Here is a 24856-nt window from a genome sequence, read left to right on the forward strand (position 1 = left end):
GTACTTTATCATCGCCATCCTCTTCCGACAACGAAGTTAATGTAGCCATCAACAACCGAACATCGTTCAAGTATGCAGACGGACAGAATCTTGACGAGTACAGTACAATATACGTTACGATACGTTCAATGCATGTGTAGAGGAGTAGAGAGTAGTGGCGTCGTGTGCGCTGTCCAGTGCGATGACGTCAAGGGACATGGGGTCACGCGCGCTGGACAGTGCACATGACGTCACGTCTCCTAGGGTACTTAAGGGATACCCCGTGACGTAAGCGGGGTCACTGTGGGAACGGGTAGAGTAAACAGGGTGAAGAGGGAACCAGGGATAGAGAGAGGGATCGAATAGGGAGTCTGGGGAGAAGCCGGTGGTAGCCGTAGAGGTGCTTCTCTCTCCGGTCGGTGGAGTCGGCAGAGTCCACGATCCGACACGAGAGAGAGACCGGAGCTAGCCGGCAGGGACCCGGACTCAGAGTAGCACCCCTAGCCCCTGGGAGTTGTGTACCCTGTGTAATATTGTAACAGCTTTAATAAACCCTGGCGAAAGCCCTTAATTTACCTCCGTCTCCGAGTACGTCCATTGGAACTACTCAACACATGTATGATACATAGCTTTAGCGATTTCATTTTAGGGTTACCATGATACGATACATACGTTCAATGCATGTTAAAAGTTTTACAGGTAGGAACAGTTCCACACTGCCCACCAGGGATTATTCGTTCGTCTGTTTGTCGTGCATAGCCACGCCCTCGATTTGTATTTCATGGAGCGCTTCGGGCGGGCTCAGCACCACGTGACGCACCGCCCCACGCAGCTTGCGCCGCGTGACAAGGATCGCACGAATGCACTCTCCAACCAAGTTCCTACCTGCCCACTCCGAAGGAATGTTTATAGCAGATAGGATTTTTCGTGAAAAAACTTTCTATGAAATTGCAGTTCATATAGGTAGGCTAAGAATTTACCTTGTTTTTTATTTTACATTTTACTGTGCAATACAGTATTGTTATTTTTCGATTTAAAGCTTTCGTGACTGCAGGGATTCATATTCTTGGTTCTTTCGGTAAAGTCACGTAGAAGGGAAATAATAAAATAAATAAAATTTATGTTCTTTTATTATTATTTCCCTTCTACGTGACTTTACCGAAAGAACCAAGCATAGTATTGTAATTAATAAAAACGTACAGTATATAGTTTATACAGTACGGTACTGTAAATTGCTCTATTTTGCTAAATTATCACCATTCTTTAAGACTCCTGGGTAGGCTAGGCCATCTTCGACTTACAATATTTTTAACTTATGATGAGGTCATCCTAACGCATCTCTATCGTAAGTAGAGGACTACCTGTATATACAACATGCTGTTCAAGTGTTTGTGATGAGATGTGATACAAAACTCCGAGTTGCTGAGGCAATTAAGCAAGCACCAGATAAATGCTAATATTATTATGAAAACATTGTGAATACTTGGGAGCTTATTGGCTGTGACTCCTGGATAGAGATCTACCCAACCCCCAGGTCCGCAAATACTGGCCGCTCTTACTTTGCAGGTTTGAACCTAGAAATTGAGTGTTCAACTTCACATTCTTTTCATTAAAAGGACTTAATTGTCTCAAGATTACACATCTACCTGGACTCTATTTGACTGTATTGTCTAAGAAGTCCACCCACACCTCAACTTCCACAAACTGCTGGGAGTTGCCACGCTCTGCTTCACAGTCAGAATTCTCCTCCTGCTTCACGTTGCCTCCATCGATGTGAAGGTCTGATTTTGGAGTTGAATCTTCATTTTCACATTTTATCGTCACTTCTTCACTCTTCACCATCACTTCTTCACATTTCACCTTCACTTCTTTGCTCGTCACCATCACTTCTTCACATTTCACCTTCGTCTCTTCAAATTTCACCTCGATACATTTCATAGTGTCCAAGCTGGAATTTACTTCTGGTTCTTTTTTCAGGAGGGATGGGCTCATTGCAGCACTTTGACTTTCACAAGTCGATTGCAGACTACACTCCTTGGGGATCTTCTGATGCGTGTGTGTCCTCTGGTGTCTATGAAGAACTGATGGCCAATCAAATGCCTTCTCACACGCAGTGCACTTGAAGGGTTTCTCTCCTGTGTGTGTTCTCTGGTGTCTTTCAAGCTGTGATGAACCTGAAAATTCCTTCCCACACACACTGCACTTGAAAGGTTTCTCTCTCGTGTGTGTTCTCTGGTGGGTCTGAAGAGTAGATGACTGTGCAAACGCCTTCCCGCACAGAGTGCACCTGAAGGGTTTCTCTCCTGTGTGTGTTCTCTGGTGCATTTTAAGATAAAATGAAACTGAAAATTCCCTCCCACACACACTACACTTGAAGGGTTTCTCTCCTGTGTGTGTTCTCTGGTGCATTTTAAGATAAAATGAACTTGAAAATGCCTTCTCACACAAACTGCACTTGAAAGGTTTCTCTCCTGTGTGTGATCTCTGGTGAGTCTGAAGAGCTGATGGCCATGAAAATGCCTTCCCGCACACAGTGCACTTGAAGGGTTTCTCTCCTGTGTGAGTTCTCTGGTGTTCTACAAGAGCAGATGAACGTGCAAACGCCTTCCCACACACACTGCACTTGAAGGGTTTCTCTCCTGTGTGTGTTCTCTGGTGTGTTATAAGAGGAGATGAATGTGAAAACGCCTTCCCACACACAGTGCACTTGAAGGGTTTCTCTCCTGTGTGAGTTCTCTGGTGCTGTGTCAAATGTCCAGAATGATCCGTGCTGTATGCACGCTGGTCGCATTGTTGCCTTTTTGCATCGAGCTGCGCCGAGTGCCTTTGCTCCATCAGACCAATTTTGCAGAGGAAGCGACAGAGGAAGCGTCAGCTGCAGACAGAAAAAAATATCCACACCATCTACGTCAGTATCGAGGCAGAGGAATGAATACATACACAGTCACATGTGAATTACACGTCTAGACGTATTAATATATTCATAATATTCCCCAATTCATCACATGGGCTGTTAAGGCACACAATGAGGGCAAGTTGTCAGAAACATGCCCGGAAGCCCTAGTATCTTCAAAGTGAATGTTTACCCAAAACTCCAAGCACACAATTTAGGCTGTCTAGCTACGAAAGGAATATTTATTTAAGAAAAATTCAGCTAACGTAGCAAAGGGTGTTGAAAATAATACTACTTGTATTTTGCAAAAATGCATAAATTAATATTCTTTGGGCCTTTCGGTAAAGCCATGTAGGCTTTCGCAACCAATATTATTCATAATATAGGTTTTTGGGTCAGATCGCGTTATTTATAATTGTGTCGTAACCCTCCACCACTCGACACGGCCAATCAGCAAAAAAGTGTCACGTTGACAAAAGACAAATAGTTCACTACTTTAGCCCACTGGTGTGTTGAAGAGTGACAGCACATTTAAAAATTTTGAGTACGACGTTTCGCTGGTAATTGCATCCAGCATCATCGGGCAATTCGCCAGAATGGTGAGGCTCTGCTCTTGCTCCCGGTCTTAAATAGAGCAGCAGCAGGGTGACGCCATAATTTAACTCATCAGGTGCAACGATTTGAGGTGGGGGGGTAATCAGGCGATTGTTACGATGTGAGTTGTAGATTAGTAATCAGTTGTAATGTGTTATGGTAATTATATGCTACGTTAGTAATCCATTAATTAGTATTTGTTTCCCCTATAAGGAATTGTAATATGTATTATTTAATAATACGCTTCCAGGCCGCACTAAGCCTGTAACTCTCTGAGCGGTTAAAGTTATTTCTGTTTCTCTCAATTTCAATGGATTTTTAATTAGTTTTGTGCCAGTAGTAATTCGTTTTACACAACACTTCAACGTTATCAAAATCAATTGAGTGTCCCTGTTGGCAAGCATGTTATGCCACTGCCAACAGTTGTGTTTGAGATAGTTTAATATTTATTTGGTGTTCTTTTAGTCTTATACTAATGTTACGCCCCATCTGTTCAATATAGCATCTGCCACATAAACATTTAATCCGATATACACCTTCTGTTGATAATTTAGGTAATTCGTCTTTAGTGCAAGTTACTAGTTTTAGAATTTTGTGTACTGTACCAAATATTACTGTAATGTTTTGCTTTTGCAAAACACGGGCTAATTTGTCAGTTACTCCTGAGATATATGGTATTTTAATTGTTTTAACAATCTTATTGCTTTCAGCAGTGTTGCTTTGCGATCGTGATTTGGCATTTAGTGCTGTTAATTTGAGCATTATTGTACCCATTCTGTCTTAGTGCTTCTTTAACATGTTTAATCTCTCACTAGACTTTCACAATCTGACACTGTTTTAGCCCGATGTATGAGCGTCTTGATAAGAGAGGATTTCTGAGCTGGGTGATGATGCGAATCTGCATTCAGATAGGCATCAGTGTGCGTTTGCTTTCTGTAAACGCTGTGTTCTTTTACCATTTAGGCCATGTCCAAGTTAAATATCCAGGAACGGGAGTGTGTAATTCACCTCCATTTCCATGGTGAACTGGATGGCTGGGTTTTGTGCATTGAGATGGTTTAGAAAATCTTTAAGTGTATCTTTACCATGTGGCTAGACAACCAAAGTGTCATCCACATATCTCAACCAAAAGGATGGTTTTAATGTGCTCGGTAAGTGCTCTTGTTTCAAAGTTTTCCATGTACAGATTTGCTATAGCAGGTGATAAAGGAGAGCCCATTGTTGCTCCTTCCCTTTGTTTAAAGAAATCGCCTCTCCATAAGAAGTGTTATTTAAACAATGGTCAGTGAGTTTCGAAATCTTTTGGTAAACCTGTATTCTTTAACAGTGTATCAAGTAATTTAAGCGACTCGCTCACTGGAACCTTAGTGAATATCGAAATCACATCAAAACTCACCAAAATATCATCTTGGTTCTTTCGGTAAAGTCACGTAGAAGGGAAGTAATAAAATAATAAAAATAAAACATAATAAAATAATTCTCACGACGTTTCGGCCACAACGCAAGCAGCCGTCCTTAGGTGAAGAATGAGACAATGCCAAGCTAGGAGCTTATATATAAGCTGCGTTGGAGGTGGAAGAGAGAGCGCCTTAACAAAAGAATGTGCATATGAAGAGGAATTTAGCATATACATGGAAAATGCGTAGGAGGTGGGCGGGGGGGTTTCAAAGTCATATTATGCCCATGCATTATGCAGGATCAACAGCACCAAGGGGGGGTGCAGGGATTAGCAGTAACAGAGGAAAGGAATGTTAATGATATGTAGCTGCAGTTACTCAACAACCACGTAGAAAACTAAAGTATAAACTACATAAAAAACTAAAGTATAAATTGCATAGCACCATCAGTATACTTACTATACTCTACACTAAGCTGAGTTACTAACAGCAAGTAATACATTACAATTCTACATCGTAAAAATTATATAATATGCTTCCATCTAAACTTTATTCTATTATATCACACGAGCATATACCGTACTATATACTGCCAACATTAAATTATATACTGTATTGCTGTAAACCAACCTATACCTTATACATTTAATATACAACTCAGTGGGCTCACATGATATTGACTTCTCCAAGACAGAGGTTCTCTGCAAGCCATCTGGCTATCATGAGAGATTCGTTCATGAGGCGATCCACATATACAAACACAGAGACAATTTTAACCGAGAAGATGGATTCTGGCTTAGCAATCATTGGAAGGACGTAATAAACCATTTCGACACACATTAGGGTGGGTAGAATAATACATAGTGTTATATTAAATGTATAAGGTATAGGTTGGTTTACAGCAATACAGTATATAATTTAATGTTGGCAGTATATAGTACGGTATATGCTCGTGTGATACAATAGAATAAAGTTTAGATGGAAGCATATTATATAATTTTTACGACGTAGAATTGTAATGTATTACTTGCTGTTAGTAACTCAGCTTAGTGTAGAGTATAGTAAGTATACTGATGGTGCTATGCAATTTATACTTTAGTTTTTTATGTAGTTTATACTTTAGTTTTCTACGTGGTTGTTGAGTAACTGCAGCTACATATCATTAACATTCCTTTCCTCTGTTACTGCTAATCCCTGCACCCCCCCTTGGTGCTGTTGATCCTGCATAATGCATGGGCATAATATGACTTTGAAACCCCCCCCGCCCACCTCCTACGCATTTTCCATGTATATGCTAAATTCCTCTTCATATGCACATTCTTTTGTTAAGGCGCTCTCTCTTCCACCTCCAACGCAGCTTATATATAAGCTCCTAGCTTGGCATTGTCTCATTCTTCACCTGAGGACGGCTGCTTGCGTTGTGGCCGAAACGTCGTGAGAATTATTTTATTATGTTTTATTTTTATTATTTTATTACTTCCCTTCTACGTGACTTTACCGAAAGAACCAAGATGATGAATCCCTGCAGTCACGAAAGCTTTAAATCGAAATTTCACCAAAATATCATTAGGGTTAAGTTTTATATATTTAATCACATTCACAAGATGTTCTGAATTTCTTATGGATGAAGATGTCCTACAGATGTAGGGCTGTATTTGTTTATTTATATATTTTGCTAATTTATATGTGGCAGAGCCAATTGTACTATGGGTCGTAATGGGATGTCGATTTTATGAATCTTTGGTAGCCCATACAGTCTAGGTGGTTTTGAAGCCCTTGGCTTAATTAGGAATTGCTCATTCTAAGGGATTAATGAATTTGCAATGATTGCAGTAGTCTTACGTTCCAAAGTATTAGTTGGATCTTGTTTAATTTTAATGTAGGTACTTTCCTCTAATACATCTTTAATTGTATTATCATAATCGGCTAGTGACATCACTAAAGTAGTGCGGCCTTTATCAGCTGTCAGGATCTATATTTAAACGGAGCTCTCTTAAGGCTTATGCCGTGTTCGAGCTAATATTTACTTTTGGTACTTTCCTATTCTCAATTATTTTGGCAACCTTGTGTGTAGTCATCTCTGTCTCATGTGGAAGGAATCTTACTGCGGATTCTACCTCATCAATGATCTCATCCACTAGAATTGTGCGTGGGGTAATGGCAAAGTTGTGGCCTTAAATTTGTCTCATATGGACTAGACCAGGGGTCGGCAACCAAAATAACAAGAAGAGCCATTTCTTTCCAATTCGGTACAAAATTCAGTATTTCAAGAGCCGCAATGCATCTGAGTACATACTGTACTCACGTACATATCGTCAAGAAGCAGCCCATAAAGAGCCGCATGCGGCTCCGGAGCCGTAGGTTGCCGACCCCTGGACTAGACCTTGGCGATGGACACTCTGCTTTGCAGAGTCTAGACACCTTCCACACATGATAATAGGGTTTTCTGGCAACAAAACAGGTGTTCAGATTCAATTTGGAGCTTTCGTGACTGCAGGAATTATTCTTTGGTTCTTTCGGTAAAGTCACGTATAAAGATAAAATAATAAATTAAATTAAATACTAGCATACGACGTTTCGATTGCAACACAAGCAATCATCATCAGGTATAAATTAAATAGAAACACAAATCTAGTATACTTAGAAATGTAATGTAATACAACAGAGAGTCGGATAACATAACAGTCAACACCCTGTCTGGTTGATTACGTTCTTCCTGAGAATGCTAAATTTGAAAGAGAGATTAAACACAGAACCAGAAACATAGACAGACATATAAGCAGACAGATATCACAGAGATACATAGAGAGCAAACATTGGCACAAAAAGAAACTACGCCTCTGTGTCGAGGCCTTAAATAGAGAAAGGGGGGGCGGGGGCGGGGAGAGAGGGAGGGGTTAGAGAAATTAGCATGTCCATGAGTGGAAAGGGTGAGTGGCAAGGTGTAAAAAGCTTGAGAGAGGGGGGCAGGGGCGGAGAGAGAGGGGTTATAGAAATTAGCATGTCAATGAGTAGCACTTTAACACGTAGGCTTTCGCGACCAATGTTATTCATAATCAACGTTTTTGGGTTTAGATCGCGTTAATTTATAAATGTGTCGTAACCCTCCACCACCCAACACGGCCAATCAGTAAAAATGTGTCACGTTGACAAAGACAAATAGTTCACTGCTCTAGCCCACCGGTGTGTTGAAGCCACAACATTTACAATTTGAGTACTCAAATTGTTGTCAACACACAATTAACGCATAGCCTGGTTGATTACGTTCTTCCAAAGATTGCTAAATTAGAAGTTAAGTGTGAAATTTGAAAAAACACAGTCACGAAGACCGATACACAAGCAGAGAGAGACAACGAAAAAACCCAGAGAAAGAGAGAGAAAAAACTAACTTTAAACTTCCCCGTAGAAGTGGTTCAAACTTAATTTGGAGCTTTTGTGACTGCAGGAATTATTCTTTGGTTCTTTCGGTAAAGTCACGTATAAATATAAAATAATAAATTAAATACTAGCATACGACGTTTCGATTGCAACACAAGCAATCATCATCAGGTATAAATTAAATAGAAACACAAATCTAGTATACTTAGAAATGTAGTGTAATACAACAGAGAGTCGGATAACATAACAGTCAACACCCTATCTGGTTGATTACGTTCTTCCTGAGAATGCTAAATTTGAAAGAGAGATTAAACACAGAACCAGAAACATAGACAGACATATAAGCAGACAGATATCACAGAGATACATAGAGAGCAAACATTGGCACAAAAAGAAACTATGCCTCTGTGTCGAGGCCTTAAATAGAGAAACGGGGGGCGGGGGCGGGGAGAGAGGGAGGGGTTAGAGAAATTAGCATGTCCATGAGTGGAAAGGGTGAGTGGCAAGGTGTAAAAAGCTTGAGAGAGGGGGGCAGGGGCGGAGAGAGAGGGGTTAGAGAAATTAGCATGTCAATGAGTAGCACGATGAGTGGTACGGTACGAAAGCTTGAAAAAATTAGGAGGCAGGGAGAGAGACACACTAAACTAACTAACCTAGCAAAAATTTCGAAATGTAATGCAATGCAACACAGAGGGTCGGTCAACACACAATTAACACATAGCCTGGTTGATTACGTTCTTCCAAAGATTGCTAAATTAGAAGTTAAGTGTGAAATTTGAAAAAACACAGTCACGAAGACCGATACACAAGCAGAGAGAGACAACGAAAAAACCCAGAGAAAGAGAGAGAAAAAACTAACTTTAAACTTCCCCGTAGAAGTGGTTCAAACTTAATTTGGAGCTTTCGTGACTGCAGGAATTATTCTTTGGTTCTTTCGGTAAAGTCACGTATAAAGATAAAACAATAAATTAAATTAAATACTAGCATACGACATTTCCATTGCAACACAAGCAATCATCATCAGGTATAAATTAAATAGAAACACAAATCTAGTATACTTAGAAATGTAATGTAATACAACAGAGAGTCGGATAACATAACAGTCAACACCCTATCTGGTTGATTACGTTCTTCCTGAGAATGCTAAATTTGAGAGAGAGATTAAACACAGAACCAGAAACATAGACAGACATATAAGCAGACAGATATCACAGAGATACATAGAGAGCAAACATAGGCACAAAAAGAAACTACGCCTCTGTGTCGAGGCCTTACATAGAGAAAGGGGGGGCGGGGGCGGGGAGAGAGGGAGGGGTTAGAGAAATTAGCATGTCCATGAGTGGAAAGGGTGAGTGGCAAGGTGTAAAAAGCTTGAGAGAGGGGGGCAGGGGCGGAGAGAGAGGGGTTAGAGAAATTAGCATGTCAATGAGTAGCACGATGAGTGGTACGGTACGAAAGCTTGAAAAAATTAGGAGGCAGGGAGACACACTAAATTAACTAACCTAGCAAAAATTTCGAAATGTAATGCAATGCAACACAGAGGGTCGTCAACACACAATTAACGCATAGCCTGGTTGATTACGTTCTTCCAAAGATTGCTAAATTAGAAGTTAAGTGTGAAATTTGAAAAAACACAGTCACGAAGACCGATACACAAGCAGAGAGAGACAACGAAAAAACCCAGAGAAAGAGAGAGAAAAAACTAACTTTAAACTTCCCCGTAGAAGTGGTTCAAACTTAATTTGGAGCTTTCGTGACTACAGGAATTATTCTTTGGTTCTTTCGGTAAAGTCACGTATAAAGATAAAATAATAAATTAAATTAAATACTTGTTGTATATGTTGGATTATGAATTTTTTATAAAAATAATAATAAGTAATGAAATTTCGAAAAATGTGCAAATTGCATAAATTATGTTAATGTGTGATTATATGCACAAATTATGATAATCAGAGATAATCGTAGTAATTTATGCGAATGCTTGCGATTATGTTAATATATGCAGTTATGATAATTAAGCTTAGTTTCGTTTATCCAGAGTTGTATCAATCAGGATAACACGATTATCATTGATTAAACATTTACTGATTATCTTAGTGTGTTTATGTTACGTTAGGTCTCCAATTTCATATCTCATCGCAGGATACAGTTCTTATGAATAAGACAGTTTTGCATGGATTTGGAAAGAAACACTCGAGATACTTCTGTGTTAACAATTTTATTCTAAACAAACCTGTGATATTCTAACATGCACAGGCGAAAGCATACGTCAATAAATTCATGAGCAAGATTATGCAATTAACGAAAATGAATGACTAAAACACTTATTCAAGTAACTCGACGGCAGCAACTGCTTTGCACGATCAGTTGATATTGAACGCACCACCTTGAAATGACAACCCTTTTTGAAACGCAAAGATAACTTTTTGAAAGTCTTATTCGTGTGCGTGTTGTATGTGCGTTGTCCCCTTGTAAAATTAATTACAATTTTCTTAGAGCCGGGAGTTGTGTCGTTAGCTTGTGGGGTGGAGGAAGATACAACCAGCAGCCAGAGAAGCTCCTCTCGCTTGGGCGTGGCCGCAGCGAGCCCGTGCTGCTCCCTCTCTCCACTGCTCGATTGAGTTGGCACGACGCTTGCCGACGTGGTGCGCGATGATTCCGTCGTCGCTGCTGGACGTCTTGTCTGTTCTCACTAGGTGTTGGTCGGTGTGTGCATCAAACACACGGCGCATTCGATGGCGCTCTCTCTCTCTCTTGGTGGCAGCTCCAGGCTTCTCCACTGCTGGATGATTGTTGATTCGGCACGACGCTCGTTGACGCCCGGGTCGGCGTGCTGCTGTCGCTCTCTCCTTGATCGCTGCCAACTTCACACGGACACTCGCCCTTACTTCAGGCTGTGTTGGCTCAGGCTCTGGACGACACGGCTGTGCGCGCTCACCGGCTTGGAGCGCTCTGGCGATGGAAGATGGCTCTTGTTGCTTATCCGCTGCTGCTCGTCCTTTTAGATGCTCGCTTGGTCGACGCTTGGCAATTTCCACCCTTTCTACAGGTTGATTGCTTGTTTTCACTTGTCACTTTCTCTTCTCCGTGCTTTCCTTTGTTCGTGCAGCTGCCAGCTTCATACGGGCACTCGCTGATGCCTCTCCCGCCCTCACTTCAGGGGCTTCGTTGTTTAAGTTCTCTCATGAGAATTATAGCTGGAATCTCCGTCAGCTTCACTCGCAGCTCGGTGACTCAGGGTAGCGATTCTTCTTAGGTGGTGCAGACCTCAGCTTGTCGATGTACGTCGCTACCCCGCGAACATCGTCATTCTGGATGACGGAAGAGCTTCTTCGTTGTCAGCGTTAAGATGAGATGAGTCCGGAGCCCTGGTGAGAGATGGGGGCCCTGAGCCCCGGTGATCTGTGGGGGCCGGAGCCCCGGAGAGATCTGTGTTGAATGGATTTTGCCTCGGCTTATATTGAGAAAATCCACTCAGTTTTTCCGAGTTGTTCAAAGGCCAGACCATATAACTTTTTCGTTGTGGGGGTGGACACATCTGCGTCCGTGTGCCGTGTGTGTGTCTGTCCGTGTGTGTTGAGTGTGCTTCCAAGACCCAGCTGCCCGCAATAATTCTGGAAGGAGGGGTGGGGGCTTCCTCGCGAACCGGCGTCACATGAGTCATCAAACTAAACCAGACCGAGATTCGCGTTCGCACCGAGGTGGCAAAATCATAATCCACGTTTTTGATTATGAATAATATTGGTCGCGAAAGCCTACGCGTTAAGCGAGCTCTAAAATCCCCTCCCCCGCTCTGGGCGTTTATCCCTGTCTCACACCGCTTCGTTTGGTTTGGAAGTTAAAACGACTCACTTTGCTGCTTAGTATTATTGTGATTTGATTGTAAGTAACCGTGTTCACGGTATTTCATCGTGGTTTGATCTCCCTATGGGGAAATGTTATTTGCTCGCGTGCACAAATCTTGCTGTCCGTGCTACGGGGAGACAAAGACGGCTGTGCTCCGTCGTTGGAGCACCCTGCGCGTGTTTATTTTTTTAAGAGCATCTGCTTCTGTTAATTCCTTTCTCGAGCCATCGCCCGCTCGCCACAAACTTTTATGAGGGCCATTTCCTGGCTGTGTGCCTGCTCTGTGGTCGTTCCTCTCGGGAAGACAAAGACGGCTGTGAGCTGCTCGCTTCCCCTGGAGTGTTGCGTGTTGGTTAATTATGATAGACTTCTCCGCCCTTAACTCTCCTAGGAGACCCACTCTAATTTCGTACTTATTATTTGACTTCTTATTATTTAATCTGATATCCCGGGGCTAGGGAATGTTTTTTTTTTTTGAGCGGCCCTGACTGCCATAATTATTCTTTAATGCTTCGGCCCGTATTCGTAGAAAATTATTAACGGTAAATAATGTCAGTATTGAATTAACAAATGAGGATTCACGACCCTGGTGCAGACTGTAGTCTGGTTTCCAATTGGAGCGAGGATAGATAATGTTTGCTTAATCTTCATGGCTAAGTTGGTAACTTTGTTTAACTTAACATGGTTCAAAACCCGTCTTGTTTTCTTGTTGTCAATGCTATTTTTTGTTAAGAATATCATTTTATATATATTTCGTGGCGCCTGGTTTTTTTGTATTGTAAAAGGGCCTTTTGAAGAATGGGTGTTATCCTAACTCCCGCTTGCAACTCCCCCCTCCCCCTCTTTTGTGTGAAATTCTGGGAGGTTTTATGACATTTGATGGCTGTCTCTTTCCTGCCTTCTGGCCTTTGAAGCGAGGTGTGCACGCATCTGTGGAAGTGGGGGAACGGGTTTTTGCTCGTCTTTGTTCGCTTCCAGTTGCCCTGTGTCTATTAAAAAAAATATTATATATGTTGGCAGAATTATTCTTAATATTAATTTTAAAAAAGGGTATAGACACAACAACTAGCATATGATGTTTCGATTGCAACACAAGCAATCATCATTAGGTATAAATTAAATAGAAACACAAATCTAGTATACTTAGAAATGTAGTGTAATACAACAGAGAGTCGGATAACATAACAGTCAACACCCTATCTGGTTGATTACGTTCTTCCTGAGAATGCTAAATTTGAAAGAGAGATTAAACACAGAACCGGAAACATAGACAGACATATAAGCAGACAGATATCACAGAGATACATAGAGAGAGAGCAAACATAGGCACAAAAAGAAACTATGCCTCTGTGTCGAGGCCTTAAATAGAGAAAGGGGCGGGGGCGGGGAGAGTGGGAGGGGTTAGAGAAATTAGCATGTCCATGAGTGGAAACGGTGAGTGGCAAGGTGTAAAAAGCTTGAGAGAGGGGGGCAGGGGCGGAGAGAGAGGGGTTAGAGAAATTAGCATGTCAATGAGTAGCACGATGAGTGGTACGGTACGAAAGCTTGAAAAAATTAGGAGGCAGGGAGAGAGACACACTAAATTAACTAACTTACAGCAGATGTAACATGGTTGACCAACAGGGAATGATCCTTCAACTATAACCAGGCATCGATTCGTGTATCATTGTAACCCTAACGAATGCAATGGTTTTGAAACGACTATTGGGTGCTTATCAAACTACATAGTTATTGAAGATGCTATGTAATGTAATGCATGGGGCCAGGGTGAATTTATGTTATAAGCCAAGTTGAACAGGAAATTGCTCCGACTCCTGGTCACACAGCTTTAGACAGGGCTGCCCAAAATCATACAAATCCTCAAATAATGTGAGCAGAGGCATTGATTATTTAATCAATTAACAACCCAAAGCCCCAAGCCTCTTTATGGCACTATATGCATTAATTAAGAATGCAGAGATTTAGTTTCTAATTAATAGGGGTTTTCCCCTTTTTCTGGCAACAAAACTGACACCTTTTGCAAGGAATCCTGTTTACATTAACCACAATACTTGCAGTCAATTTTGAAAAAGGGGAAAAACCCTATTAGTATATTTTGGTACTGGCAAAGGAGGCCTCATGATGTAGATGCTTACCCCGAGCTCTCATTACTCGGATAGCGAGTTGTCTTTGAACTGCGCCTTTTGGCATCATCTGGTCGAACACCATATGAGACTAGGCCAGGGGTGGGCAAACTTTTTAACTCGCGGGCCACAATGGGTTCTAAAATTTGACAGAGGGGCCGGGCCAGGAACAGGTGGATGGAGTGTTTGTGTGAACTAATATAAATGACATGTAAAAATCATTACATGAAAGGATTTGGCCTTTAACAGGTAGCAAAGCATTTATTTGCAAGGCAATTTAACAAATTGCACGAACATGAACAATACAAAAACATGTCGTAACATGACTGATCAAACATCGTGAAAACATCTGAGGCCTGCGCCAAACCAATTACCTCACTTGAACTTCTTTATTATCTATGTAAAGTAGTAACTCGGCAGGAGACGACTTCACGGGTAGCACACTCTTTATTTTCACCAACTTGTAGTTACACGGATGACTAACACCCTACTTCGTTACACGGGTGACCAACACCCACTTAGCTACACGGGTGACGGACACCCACTCAGCTACAACTTCGTTACACGGGTGACCAACACCCACTTAGCTACACGGGTGACCAACACCCACTCAGCTACACGGGTGACTAACACCCACTCAGCTACACGGGTGACCAACACCCACTCAGCTACACGGGTGACTAACACCCACTCAGCTACACGGGTGACCAACACCCACTCAGCTACACGGGTGACTAACACCCACTCAGCTACACGGGTGACCAACACCCACTCAGCTGTACTGACACGGGCTCTTACGCCCCGTAGCCTTCCGGGACACACCCAGCCGGGGTGCCCGTCTCGGCTCTGGGTACCACCGTCCCGACCCACACGGGCGTCGGACTACGGTCCCCCCAGTCTCGGCTCCGAGCCACACAGGGCCCCTACCTCCTCCACCCCGTCTTCGGTCTTCAACTGGTTAACACTGACCACGAGTGCTCTCGCGCGTCCCCCTTTATACCCCTCCTGCGGACGTCGCTGAGAGTACTCACTTATCTGACCAATCACTGCGCACTCGCTACGATCCTCTTTTCCCAGCTTGTGTGAGCGCGCCTCACCACCGGCGCGCGCGTCCATGCCACGCCCACACCGCGTGCCCAACCCCGCGCCCCGTGATCCATCACTGCCGGCGCACGTCAATACCACCACTACATCACCCCCTACCACATAGCTCGCAGCCGACCCGGCTGCTAATAAAACATACAACACCCCTTCACTCCCATGTGTGCCCCGTAACATAACACAAACCCTAACAACACAACATGAACACCGCAATCCGCAAAACCCAGCAACCGCCACACCCGCAACAAGAACAACATGCACAATCCAGCGAGTGGCAACGATACTGTGTATGCGGAAAGAGTAACAATAAAAAAAAAAAATTTAATCATTTTCTCTTCTTTTCTCTCCGACTCATGCAGCGTCCCAATGTCCGAGCGTCCCTTGAACGGGACATTACCCCGGCAGAGGGGGAAGCCGGCAACGAAGTCGGGCTTTAACAAAAAAAGAATTTTTTTTCTTTTTTTTTCATGAAAAGTGTTGCGTCCTTGACCGAGTCCGCCTTGCCGGACCGTCGTACGGCACAGGACGCAGTTGGCCATCCGGCAGCGCCGGCAGTTCAGGAAGGCATGGGCCAGGCATCGGGGCTCCGTGCGAGCCGCGGGGTTCCGGTTCCCGACGGTCAACAGCCGTCAGGTCCGAGACACCTGGGGGTGGGTCAGGTGGAGACACGTGAGGATCAGCCTGCGACACATCCCTCCCCGAGTCGACGGTCACATCACACGCTCGGTCGTCACGGCACAACCCGGGGTCACGCGGCGCCGCGTAGGGTTTCAGTCGGGAGGAGTGCACGTACCAACGGCGTTTTCCCCATTTAATCTGTATACTCTGGGGTCGTGCAACCCGCACAATTTCCACCGGTCCCCTCCATGGTCTCAACAGTTTGGGGGACGTAGCCAACGGTGCGTGTGGACAATGCAGCCAGGCCTTATCGCCCGGTTCCCAATTGTGCGTATGCACCTTCCGTTCATGCAATCGCTCGTTCGCGATCTGCCGAGAGCATGAATTCAATCTCGCAGCCTCTCGCGCCTCAGCCAATTTGGCGATGTTAAACTTAATGTGGTCTGCCAATTTAGATTTCGCACGTGGCTGTGAAATCCCCAGTTGGACGTCCATGGCCGGATCAGCCTCCCGCCCATACATCAGAAAAAATGGAGAAAACCCCGTCGCCGCATGGGGTGCCATCCGATAGGCCGCTAGTACCCCCGGTACCTGTAAGTCCCAATCCACCTGGTCGTCGCATACCTGTTGGCACAGCATAGACGTAATCGTCCTGTTCAGACGTTCAACCATACCGTCAGTCTGCGGGTGGTACGGGGAGGTACGTACTTTCTTTGTACCCAACAGGTCGCACACCTCGCGCAACAAAACACTCGAAAAGTTTTTCCCTTGATCCGTCAGCAAGCGTTCGGGGGCGCCTTTGTCCAAAACGTAACCTTGGACAAAGGCGTCCGCCACTGCCGCAGCCGACTGGTTGGCGAGTGGCCACGCCATGGGCCAGCGGGTGAAGTACTCTACGCCAACCAGCAGGAACTTATTTCCCCGAGGTGTAGTGGGAAAGGGCCCCAAGATGTCTAGCGCGACCAATTCGTTCGTGCGCGAAACTTGAATGGATTGAAGCGGTGGATTAGCCGCTATTGGTGGCGGTTTTCTTTTAGCGCACCCTACACACCCCTTAAGAATGTTCGCCACGTCACTGCCCATCCCAGGCCAATAGTAGTCTCGCTGAATGAGGGCGAGCGTTTTGTGAAACCCCAGATGCATGAGTCGTTCATGGGCAGCCAGGACGACCTTACCCCGTACAGCAACCGGCACCACAAGCATGTGACGCCGGGACATGGAGTCCCACTTCATCAAGAGGCCCTGTCTGCACACCCAGGAACCGACCCGCGTTTCCCCGCCCTCGGGAACGTTAACCTTCCGACGTAGCGCGAGTAGGGAGCTGTCGGCCATTTGCAGACGGCCCCACTCGATGAGAGGCAATGCTAACAGCGAGTCCCTCCCCGTGGGGGCGTCGACCCCCGTAGTATCCGTGGCGGCTAGCACCACTTCCGCGGGGACATCGACAGAAGGTTTACACCGCGCCGATCCCAACTGACATGCGCATTCCGTACGCGTCGGCAACCGTGACAATGCATCCGCATTCGAGTGGCGCAACCCCTTGCGGTAAATCGTCGTGAATTGGTAGTCCTGAAGGACCTCCAACCATCGGGACAATTGGCCGGATGGCTGCGCCACCCGCATAGCGTATTGGAGAGCCGCATGGTCCGTGCGAACCGTAAAGTGACGGCCATACAGATACGGCCTGAATTGCTGTATAAAAAACACAATCGCCAGCAATTCACGCCGTGTCACGCAGTAGCGTTGTTCCGCGGGGGACAGAACCCTGCTACCGTAGGCGACCACCCGTTCGACCCCCCCGACCACCTGTGAGAGCACTCCCCCGATACCCGTGTTACTGGCATCCGTGTCGAGCACAAACGGTTGCGTGAAATCGGGGTAACACAAGGGGGGAGCCTGCACCAAGGCGTCACGAAGGGAGCAGAACGCGGCCTCCTCCTCCGGCCCCCAGTGAAACCGCACCCCTTTAGCCGTCAAGGCGTGCAGGGGCCTGGCTATGGTGGCAAACTGTTTGACAAAACGACGGTAATAGGAGGCAAATCCTATGAAGCTGCGGACTTCAGTAACAGAGGTCGGTGTTGGCCATGAGCCGACGCATTGCGTCTTAGCAGGGTCCGTCGAGATCCCCGAACGGCTAACGATATGGCCCAAATACCTGACCGATTCCCGAAGCAGAAAACATTTAGCCGGTTTAAATTTAAGCTTCGTGGAACGCATCCTGAGAAACACTGCCCTCAGTCGCTGGAGGTGCTCCTCAAAAGTTCGGCTGAAAACGATGATATCATCGAGGTAAATCAAACAGGTGTCCCATTGAAGGCCTGACAAAACCAATTCCATGAGCCTCTGGAACGTGGCAGGAGCGGAATGTAAACCCATGGGCAATCGGTTGAACTCAAATAGGCCTCCCGGTGTCCGGAAAGCGGTTTTAGGTTTTGATTCGTCATCGAGGGGCAATTGCCAAAATCCCGAAAGCAAATCGAGCGTCGAAAAAAACTGTGCTCCTGCCAAGGCATCCAGCGACTCATCCATCCTGGGGAGCGGATACGCATCGGCCATTGATATTTTGTTTAGGCGGCGGAAATCAACACAGAACCGCAGGGATCCATCCTGTTTTTTAACCAAGACGATAGGAGCACCCCACGGACTGGAAGAGGGCGCAATGATGTCGGCCGCCAACATGTCATTTACTGCCGACTGCACATGCTCCTTCTCGGCTGGACTGAGCCGGAAGGGATTCTGTCGAATAGGGGCCGCGTCCCCAGTCTCTATGTGGTGGCGCAACAGGTCTGTGCAGCCAATGTCGTACTTGTGCCTGCTAAACACGTCAGCGAACTCGAGCAGCAAGCCCCTCAATGCACCCAACTGCACACTGGACAAGGTACTGGACCCGGCACACAACGAGTCCAACCACTCCGTCCCCTCCTCACTTTGGGGATGCGTATCGACATGCGAATCGGCGTGAGCAACGAGCTGTTCCTCGACGGGTAGCGGCGCGGCGTGAGCGAGCACCGTTCCCTGCGTAATCACGGCCGGCCGCGACCCCGTATTCAGGACCACAACGAACGGCTCACTGTCCCCCCTCACCATGGTCTGGGCCACCGCTAAGTCGAGGTCCCCTTTAGCCCTGTTAGACGGCCCCAATAGAACTCCCTGCGCCCCCGCATCCGCCCCAAGGGGTTTTCTCAACCGAAGGGGTACCAACATTTGCGATCCCGGGGGCACCCGTACAGTCCGGGTTGCCAGCGCCTGCACCGTCGCACAAGCCGTGCGTATCTTATTTGGACTCTTCAAAAACTCAACCCGCCGACCCGACGGAAGCTCAATGCAGGCCTGGTCTATGAGAATTTTTATGGGCATTTTAGACAGAAAGTCCGTGCCTAGTAAACAAGGAACGGCCAACGATGATGATACAAAAATAGGACCCGCCAATTTAATGTCGCCAATACAAATATTCGCCCGAATCTGGCCGATGATTCCCAAAGATCCCCCGTTTGCCGCGTAAAATGGTACGTCCACCGGCAGAAGTGGTCGACATTGTACGGGAAGAATATTATAAATAAGGTCCGAAATAATAGTGGCCGACGCACCCGTGTCCACGAGCACCCGGACCTCAACCCCGTCAATGTACCCCGTTACCACGGACGACCCGGCCGACGCAGCCACAATCCTGTGGGCCAATTCGGACCACTCGACTGCCTTCGGGCCGTACGCGGACCCCTCTCGCCGAACCGAACCCCCGGCGCCCATACACGGTCCCCCCACCGCTAAGCGGCGACCCGAACGTGCCGTGCGTGTGGACCGAACGTGTGAGGTGCCGCGACTTGCCGGGTTCAGTTGGGATGTCTTGAGTCCCTGGTCGTCGTCCGGACGTGGTCCCGCGGTGCGTTGACGCGGGGCCCGGCACCCGGACGCGACGTGGCCCCGAAGGCCGCAGTTGTAGCAGACGACGAGGGACGTCGTAGGTTTCGGTTGCTCCAGCTTGCGGGAGGAGCGTGTGGGCGAACGACCTCCCGTTCTCCACTCCCCCGGCCTCGAACCAGCGAAGGCCTCCTCCCGAGGCACAGCAGGCTGAGGTCCGATGATCGTGGCGGCCGGTGCCCCGTTCTCCACCGATGCGCAGACGACCGTCGGCTTCCGCTGTAGGACCTCGTAAGCGTGGATACTCGTGGCAATCCCCAGGGAGCAGATGTCCATCTCGTCCGCCGTATTAATGGGAACTCCCAATCCGTGAGCCAGCGCCAGCAGCTGCTCCGTCACCATGGCGTCCTTCCCCTCCTTGTCCATGCGGGGAAAAGCTGAATCCGCCAGGGCGAGCAGCGCCGTGCGATAGGCGAGCGTTGTTTCTCCAACCACCTTCCGCCGATCGTAGAACTGGTGGCGACAGGTCGAGGGCGGCCCGAACACCTTGGCCAACAGGTGCAGCGCGGCCTGGAGCGTTGAGCGGGACGACCTCGGGGCAGACGTGAAGGCCGCAAGCGCGTCGTCGTCGAGCATCGCTGGCAGCGCGCGCAGGGCAGTGGTGTCGGACCACCCCGACATTTCTTGATGCGCGATGAACCGTCGCTGGAAGGCTCCCCAGTCGCCCCCGTCCGCCTTGAACACCGACAGCGCGGGCAATCGTTGCTGGAGAACTCGATCGTCGTCGTCGTCGTTGGAACGATTTTCCCGCGCGCCGCTGTGGTTGTAGAAAATGTCGGCTCCCTCTGCAGGCGCAAAATGGAGAGCTCCGGCGCTCGCCGATGACGCGGGCTGCGCTGTGTGGAGACCTCTGGCCACGTGGTGTCCGCGTTTCCCGCCAACCGGAGGCGGACCCTCAAAAATGGCGCCAACTCCCAAACTTTTGGCGCGAAACGCCTTATGGCGGGAACCCTCCAGCCGCGCCGCCTCTTCCAACCCCGCAGGCGTTCCACCGGCCGCTGGAACGGAGATCTCCGCCAAGATCGCAGCGGCGGCGAGCAGCAACTCCGCCAGGCGGGAGTGTGCGTCCTGCAGGCCGGTGTCGGAGGGGGGCGGAGCATCGGCCATTTCCGCGAAGTGCTGCATCGGCGGCAACTCCTCGTCCTCTCCTCCCGAGGGTGGTGTCACCGGTACGTCGTCGTCTCCCCGGTCTTGCACGTGGGAACGAGAAGTCTTCCTTGTGTCCATTCTCCTTGAAGACAGGTTTACTTCTGACGCCAGTTGTAAAGTAGTAACTCGGCAGGAGACGACTTCACGGGTAGCACACTCTTTATTTTCACCAACTTGTAGTTACACGGATGACTAACACCCTACTTCGTTACACGGGTGACCAACACCCACTTAGCTACACGGGTGACGGACACCCACTCAGCTACAACTTCGTTACACGGGTGACCAACACCCACTTAGCTACACGGGTGACCAACACCCACTCAGCTACACGGGTGACTAACACCCACTCAGCTACACGGGTGACCAACACCCACTCAGCTACACGGGTGACTAACACCCACTCAGCTACACGGGTGACCAACACCCACTCAGCTACACGGGTGACTAACACCCACTCAGCTACACGGGTGACCAACACCCACTCAGCTGTACTGACACGGGCTCTTACGCCCCGTAGCCTTCCGGGACACACCCAGCCGGGGTGCCCGTCTCGGCTCTGGGTACCACCGTCCCGACCCACACGGGCGTCGGACTACGGTCCCCCCAGTCTCGGCTCCGAGCCACACAGGGCCCCTACCTCCTCCACCCCGTCTTCGGTCTTCAACTGGTTAACACTGACCACGAGTGCTCTCGCGCGTCCCCCTTTATACCCCTCCTGCGGACGTCGCTGAGAGTACTCACTTATCTGACCAATCACTGCGCACTCGCTACGATCCTCTTTTCCCAGCTTGTGTGAACGCGCCTCACCACCGGCGCGCGCGTCCATGCCACGCCCACACCGCGTGCCCAACCCCGCGCCCCGTGATCCATCACTGCCGGCGCACGTCAATACCACCACTACATCTACATTAACAGGTTAGAGCAGCCACGCAGGCTGTGTGTCGGATATTTGGCTCCAACCTCCCTGCAGCAACACAACATCAGTTTCAGTGGGAACAGTGTTGTTGATCTCCCATTTTTTGCCAGTGCATCCAAGTCTGGAGTTATTTTGGTTGTGGCAATTCTCAGGATAGATCTGAGGTGCTGATCCGTTAACTTTGATCTGTGATGGGCTTTGCTGGCGTTCATGATGCCGCATGTCTGCTCACACACATAAGTCGAGCCAAACAAAGTCAGTATCTTCTGTGCAGTCCTCTGGAGGTTTGGAAACGTGGCTCTGTTAAGTGAAGCATAAAAGTCATTCAGTTTAACAGTGTTGAACTTCTCCTTTAGGACAGAGTCAGACTGAAGATCTATCAGTTCCAACTGCAGCTCCTGTGGTGCTGTTTCAGGGTCTTGTGACAGGGCACCAGCTGAAGTGACTGTTCAATGTTTTTGAAATCAGAGAACCTACGGCAGAATTCTCCGTGCAGGTCCTCAAGTGATTTGCTGTATTTTTTTGCGTTTCGCGGTGCCTCTTCCAGCATGGCAAGTGTGGGGAAATGAGCAAAAGATCTGTTCGCAATTTGTCCGGAGAACAAAAGGCGCATTTTGGCGTCATCTGGTCCAACCCAAGTGAGACTAAGCTCTAAGGAAAGCTGTCTCGGGTGTGGACCAATTAACTTTAAGGACAGTGCACATTATCAGAGTTATGTCTTTTGTTTGTATTATGACTGCAGGTATTGCGGTCTATGCAAACATGACTCCTTGTAAAAAGGTGTCAGTTTTGTTGCCAGATAGAAGGGTAAAAAAAACTATTATCATGTTTGTACATGTTGTGAACAAAATATGTCCACAGCAAACGCAAAGTCACCAAGCCAGTTCTTGTCGCTTAGCTCAGGGAATTCGTCAGATTTCCCCATCAACTCCAAAAATGCGATGATGTCCTCTTTCAGCTCCCACACTCGTTGTAACACTTTCCCCAAACTTAACCAGCGGACACGAGAGTGGTACAGCAAGTCCTGATGATCCGCATCCGTTTCCTCAAGGAACGTAATAAACTGACGGTGCTGAAGTCCCCTTGCTCATATAAAGTTCACAAGTTTTACGACTGGATTCACTACATGATTAAGCTGCAATACAGACTTACACAGGGATTCCTGATGGATGATGCGGTGAAGGAAAATAAGATCCTGGACAGGGTTTTCCTCTTTCACTTTATCCTGGATTCTTTTCAGCAGCCCAACATTTTTTACCAGTTAAATTTGGCGATCCATCCGTTGTGACATTGACAAGTTTACTCCAAGGTAGCGTCATTCTTTCGATGACAGCAGATACCTGGTTATACAAGTCCTCTCCCAACTTATTGATTCTTTCGGTAAAGTCACATAGAAGGGAAGTAATAAAATAAAAATAAAACATAATAACATAATTATCACGACGTTTCGGCCACAACGCAAGCAGCCAGCGAGTCACAGTCCTGCGTGATAAACTGACTTTTTCAAATTTGCTTTTGATCTCCGGACACAAGATGTCTGCTGTCTGTACCATTCTTTTACAAACTTGCCTTCGGAGAAAGGCTTGCTAGCCTTTGCTATTTCGAATGCCACCAAAAAACTTGCCTAGGTAGTTGACTCTTGAATCGCAGTTTGTCGGTGAAAAAAATGTTGCTGAGTTTGTAAATTAGCCGCCAACCTCTGAGCCGTAGCCGCCCGTTCTTGCGTTGACTGCTTGCTAGCATAGTTAGCATGCTTCGTAGCAAAGTGACGGCTGATGTTGTACTCCTTGAAAACTGCAACAGTTTCTCGGCCTATCAGGCATACAGCCTTCAATTGGACTTCAGTGAAAAAGCATTTTGTTGTCCACTCCGTGTTAAACACTCGGCACTCAATGTCCACTTTTCGTTTCCTTGATCCGCTCATTTTACAGAAGGGCTCACAGGGCAAAGCAAAAAAGTGAAGGGAGCACTGAATCTAACTCAGCAATGTAAACAAACCCTGAAAATGGCGCTGACGGCCCACAATGCATTGCGAGATCATGTGCCCTTTCAAGCCCTATACAGTAGAACTTCTGGTCACGAACGCTTCTGACCACGGCCAAATCGGGTTCCGACCAAAAAATTCACAAAAATGTGGAATCTGGTCACGAACACAAACTCGGGTGGCGATCAAACACAGCCGCGGCCAATTTCCCGTTCCACGCCATTTTTGTTTGTAAGCGCCACGTGTGGCCACGTGCTCAGTCAGTCTCGCTTAGTAATCGGTCTCGGTCAGACGTGCGCTCATTCACTGTCAACTCTTTGCAGTACTTTGTGTATATTTGCATTAATTTTGCAATAAGTAATGGCCTCTAATCAAGTGAAGAGTGGTAATGTTGGTGAGAAGGTTTTAAAGAAAATTTAAATCGAAGTGAAGGAAATTATTGAAAAGTTTGTATAATTAATGATTTTTCAAACTTTAATTGTTTTCTGTGCTTAAAACTCTGTAAAAAACTGTGGGGTCTAGAACGGACTCGTGAAATTCGGAGAGAACTCGGAGTTAAGTTTTGTTTGTTTTGTTGAATTACACAAAGCGTAACAGTTATGTATATAATTTTTGTTATATAAAATTCCTAGTAAGATATTAATTGTGAGTGTAGTCATACACCTCCCCCTCATTCAAGCCGTAATTTAGAGAGCGAAAGCGCCGAGTACATAAATCGCTAACATAAGAACCCGTTAATCTCTTCTCGCATCATTCATACGATGATGCGGTGAAGTAAACGTTCATACGATATTGCGGTGAATGCTTCCAAAAACAATACTGTACCCAAATATTACTGTTAACTTACTTTCAATAAAAACATGAATTGCTCATACGATTATTCTCTCTCTCTCAGAATTGACCGACTGATGTAGCAGATGAAACAATCATCTTGTTGAACGATTCTAAATCTTGATG

At 46.7% G+C, this 24856-nt stretch overlaps 1 protein-coding gene across 2 annotated transcripts in view; it reads right to left on the minus strand.

The window, feature by feature from the left end:
- Positions 1–1124: 1124 nt before the first annotated feature.
- LOC133361126 (zinc finger protein 239-like) overlaps positions 1125–24856 on the minus strand; it is a 29239-nt gene continuing 5507 nt past the window's right edge. Inside the window, exons 2-3 of one of the 2 annotated variants that reach the window (XM_061579992.1) lie at positions 10727–11643; positions 1125–2854 (exon numbers count right to left, since the gene is read on the minus strand). In XM_061579992.1, the coding sequence (XP_061435976.1) occupies positions 1633–2814 (1182 nt within the window). In that variant the 5' untranslated portion in view covers positions 2815–2854; positions 10727–11643 and the 3' untranslated portion in view covers positions 1125–1632. The remainder of the gene's footprint in view (positions 2855–10726; positions 11644–24856) is intronic. The other variant, XM_061579991.1, reaches the window with a different exon arrangement.

This window comes from Lethenteron reissneri, chromosome 71 (assembly GCF_015708825.2).
Source record: "Lethenteron reissneri isolate LAM-NWPU_2019-01 chromosome 71, ASM1570882v1, whole genome shotgun sequence".
Taxonomy (NCBI): domain Eukaryota; kingdom Metazoa; phylum Chordata; class Hyperoartia; order Petromyzontiformes; family Petromyzontidae; genus Lethenteron; species Lethenteron reissneri.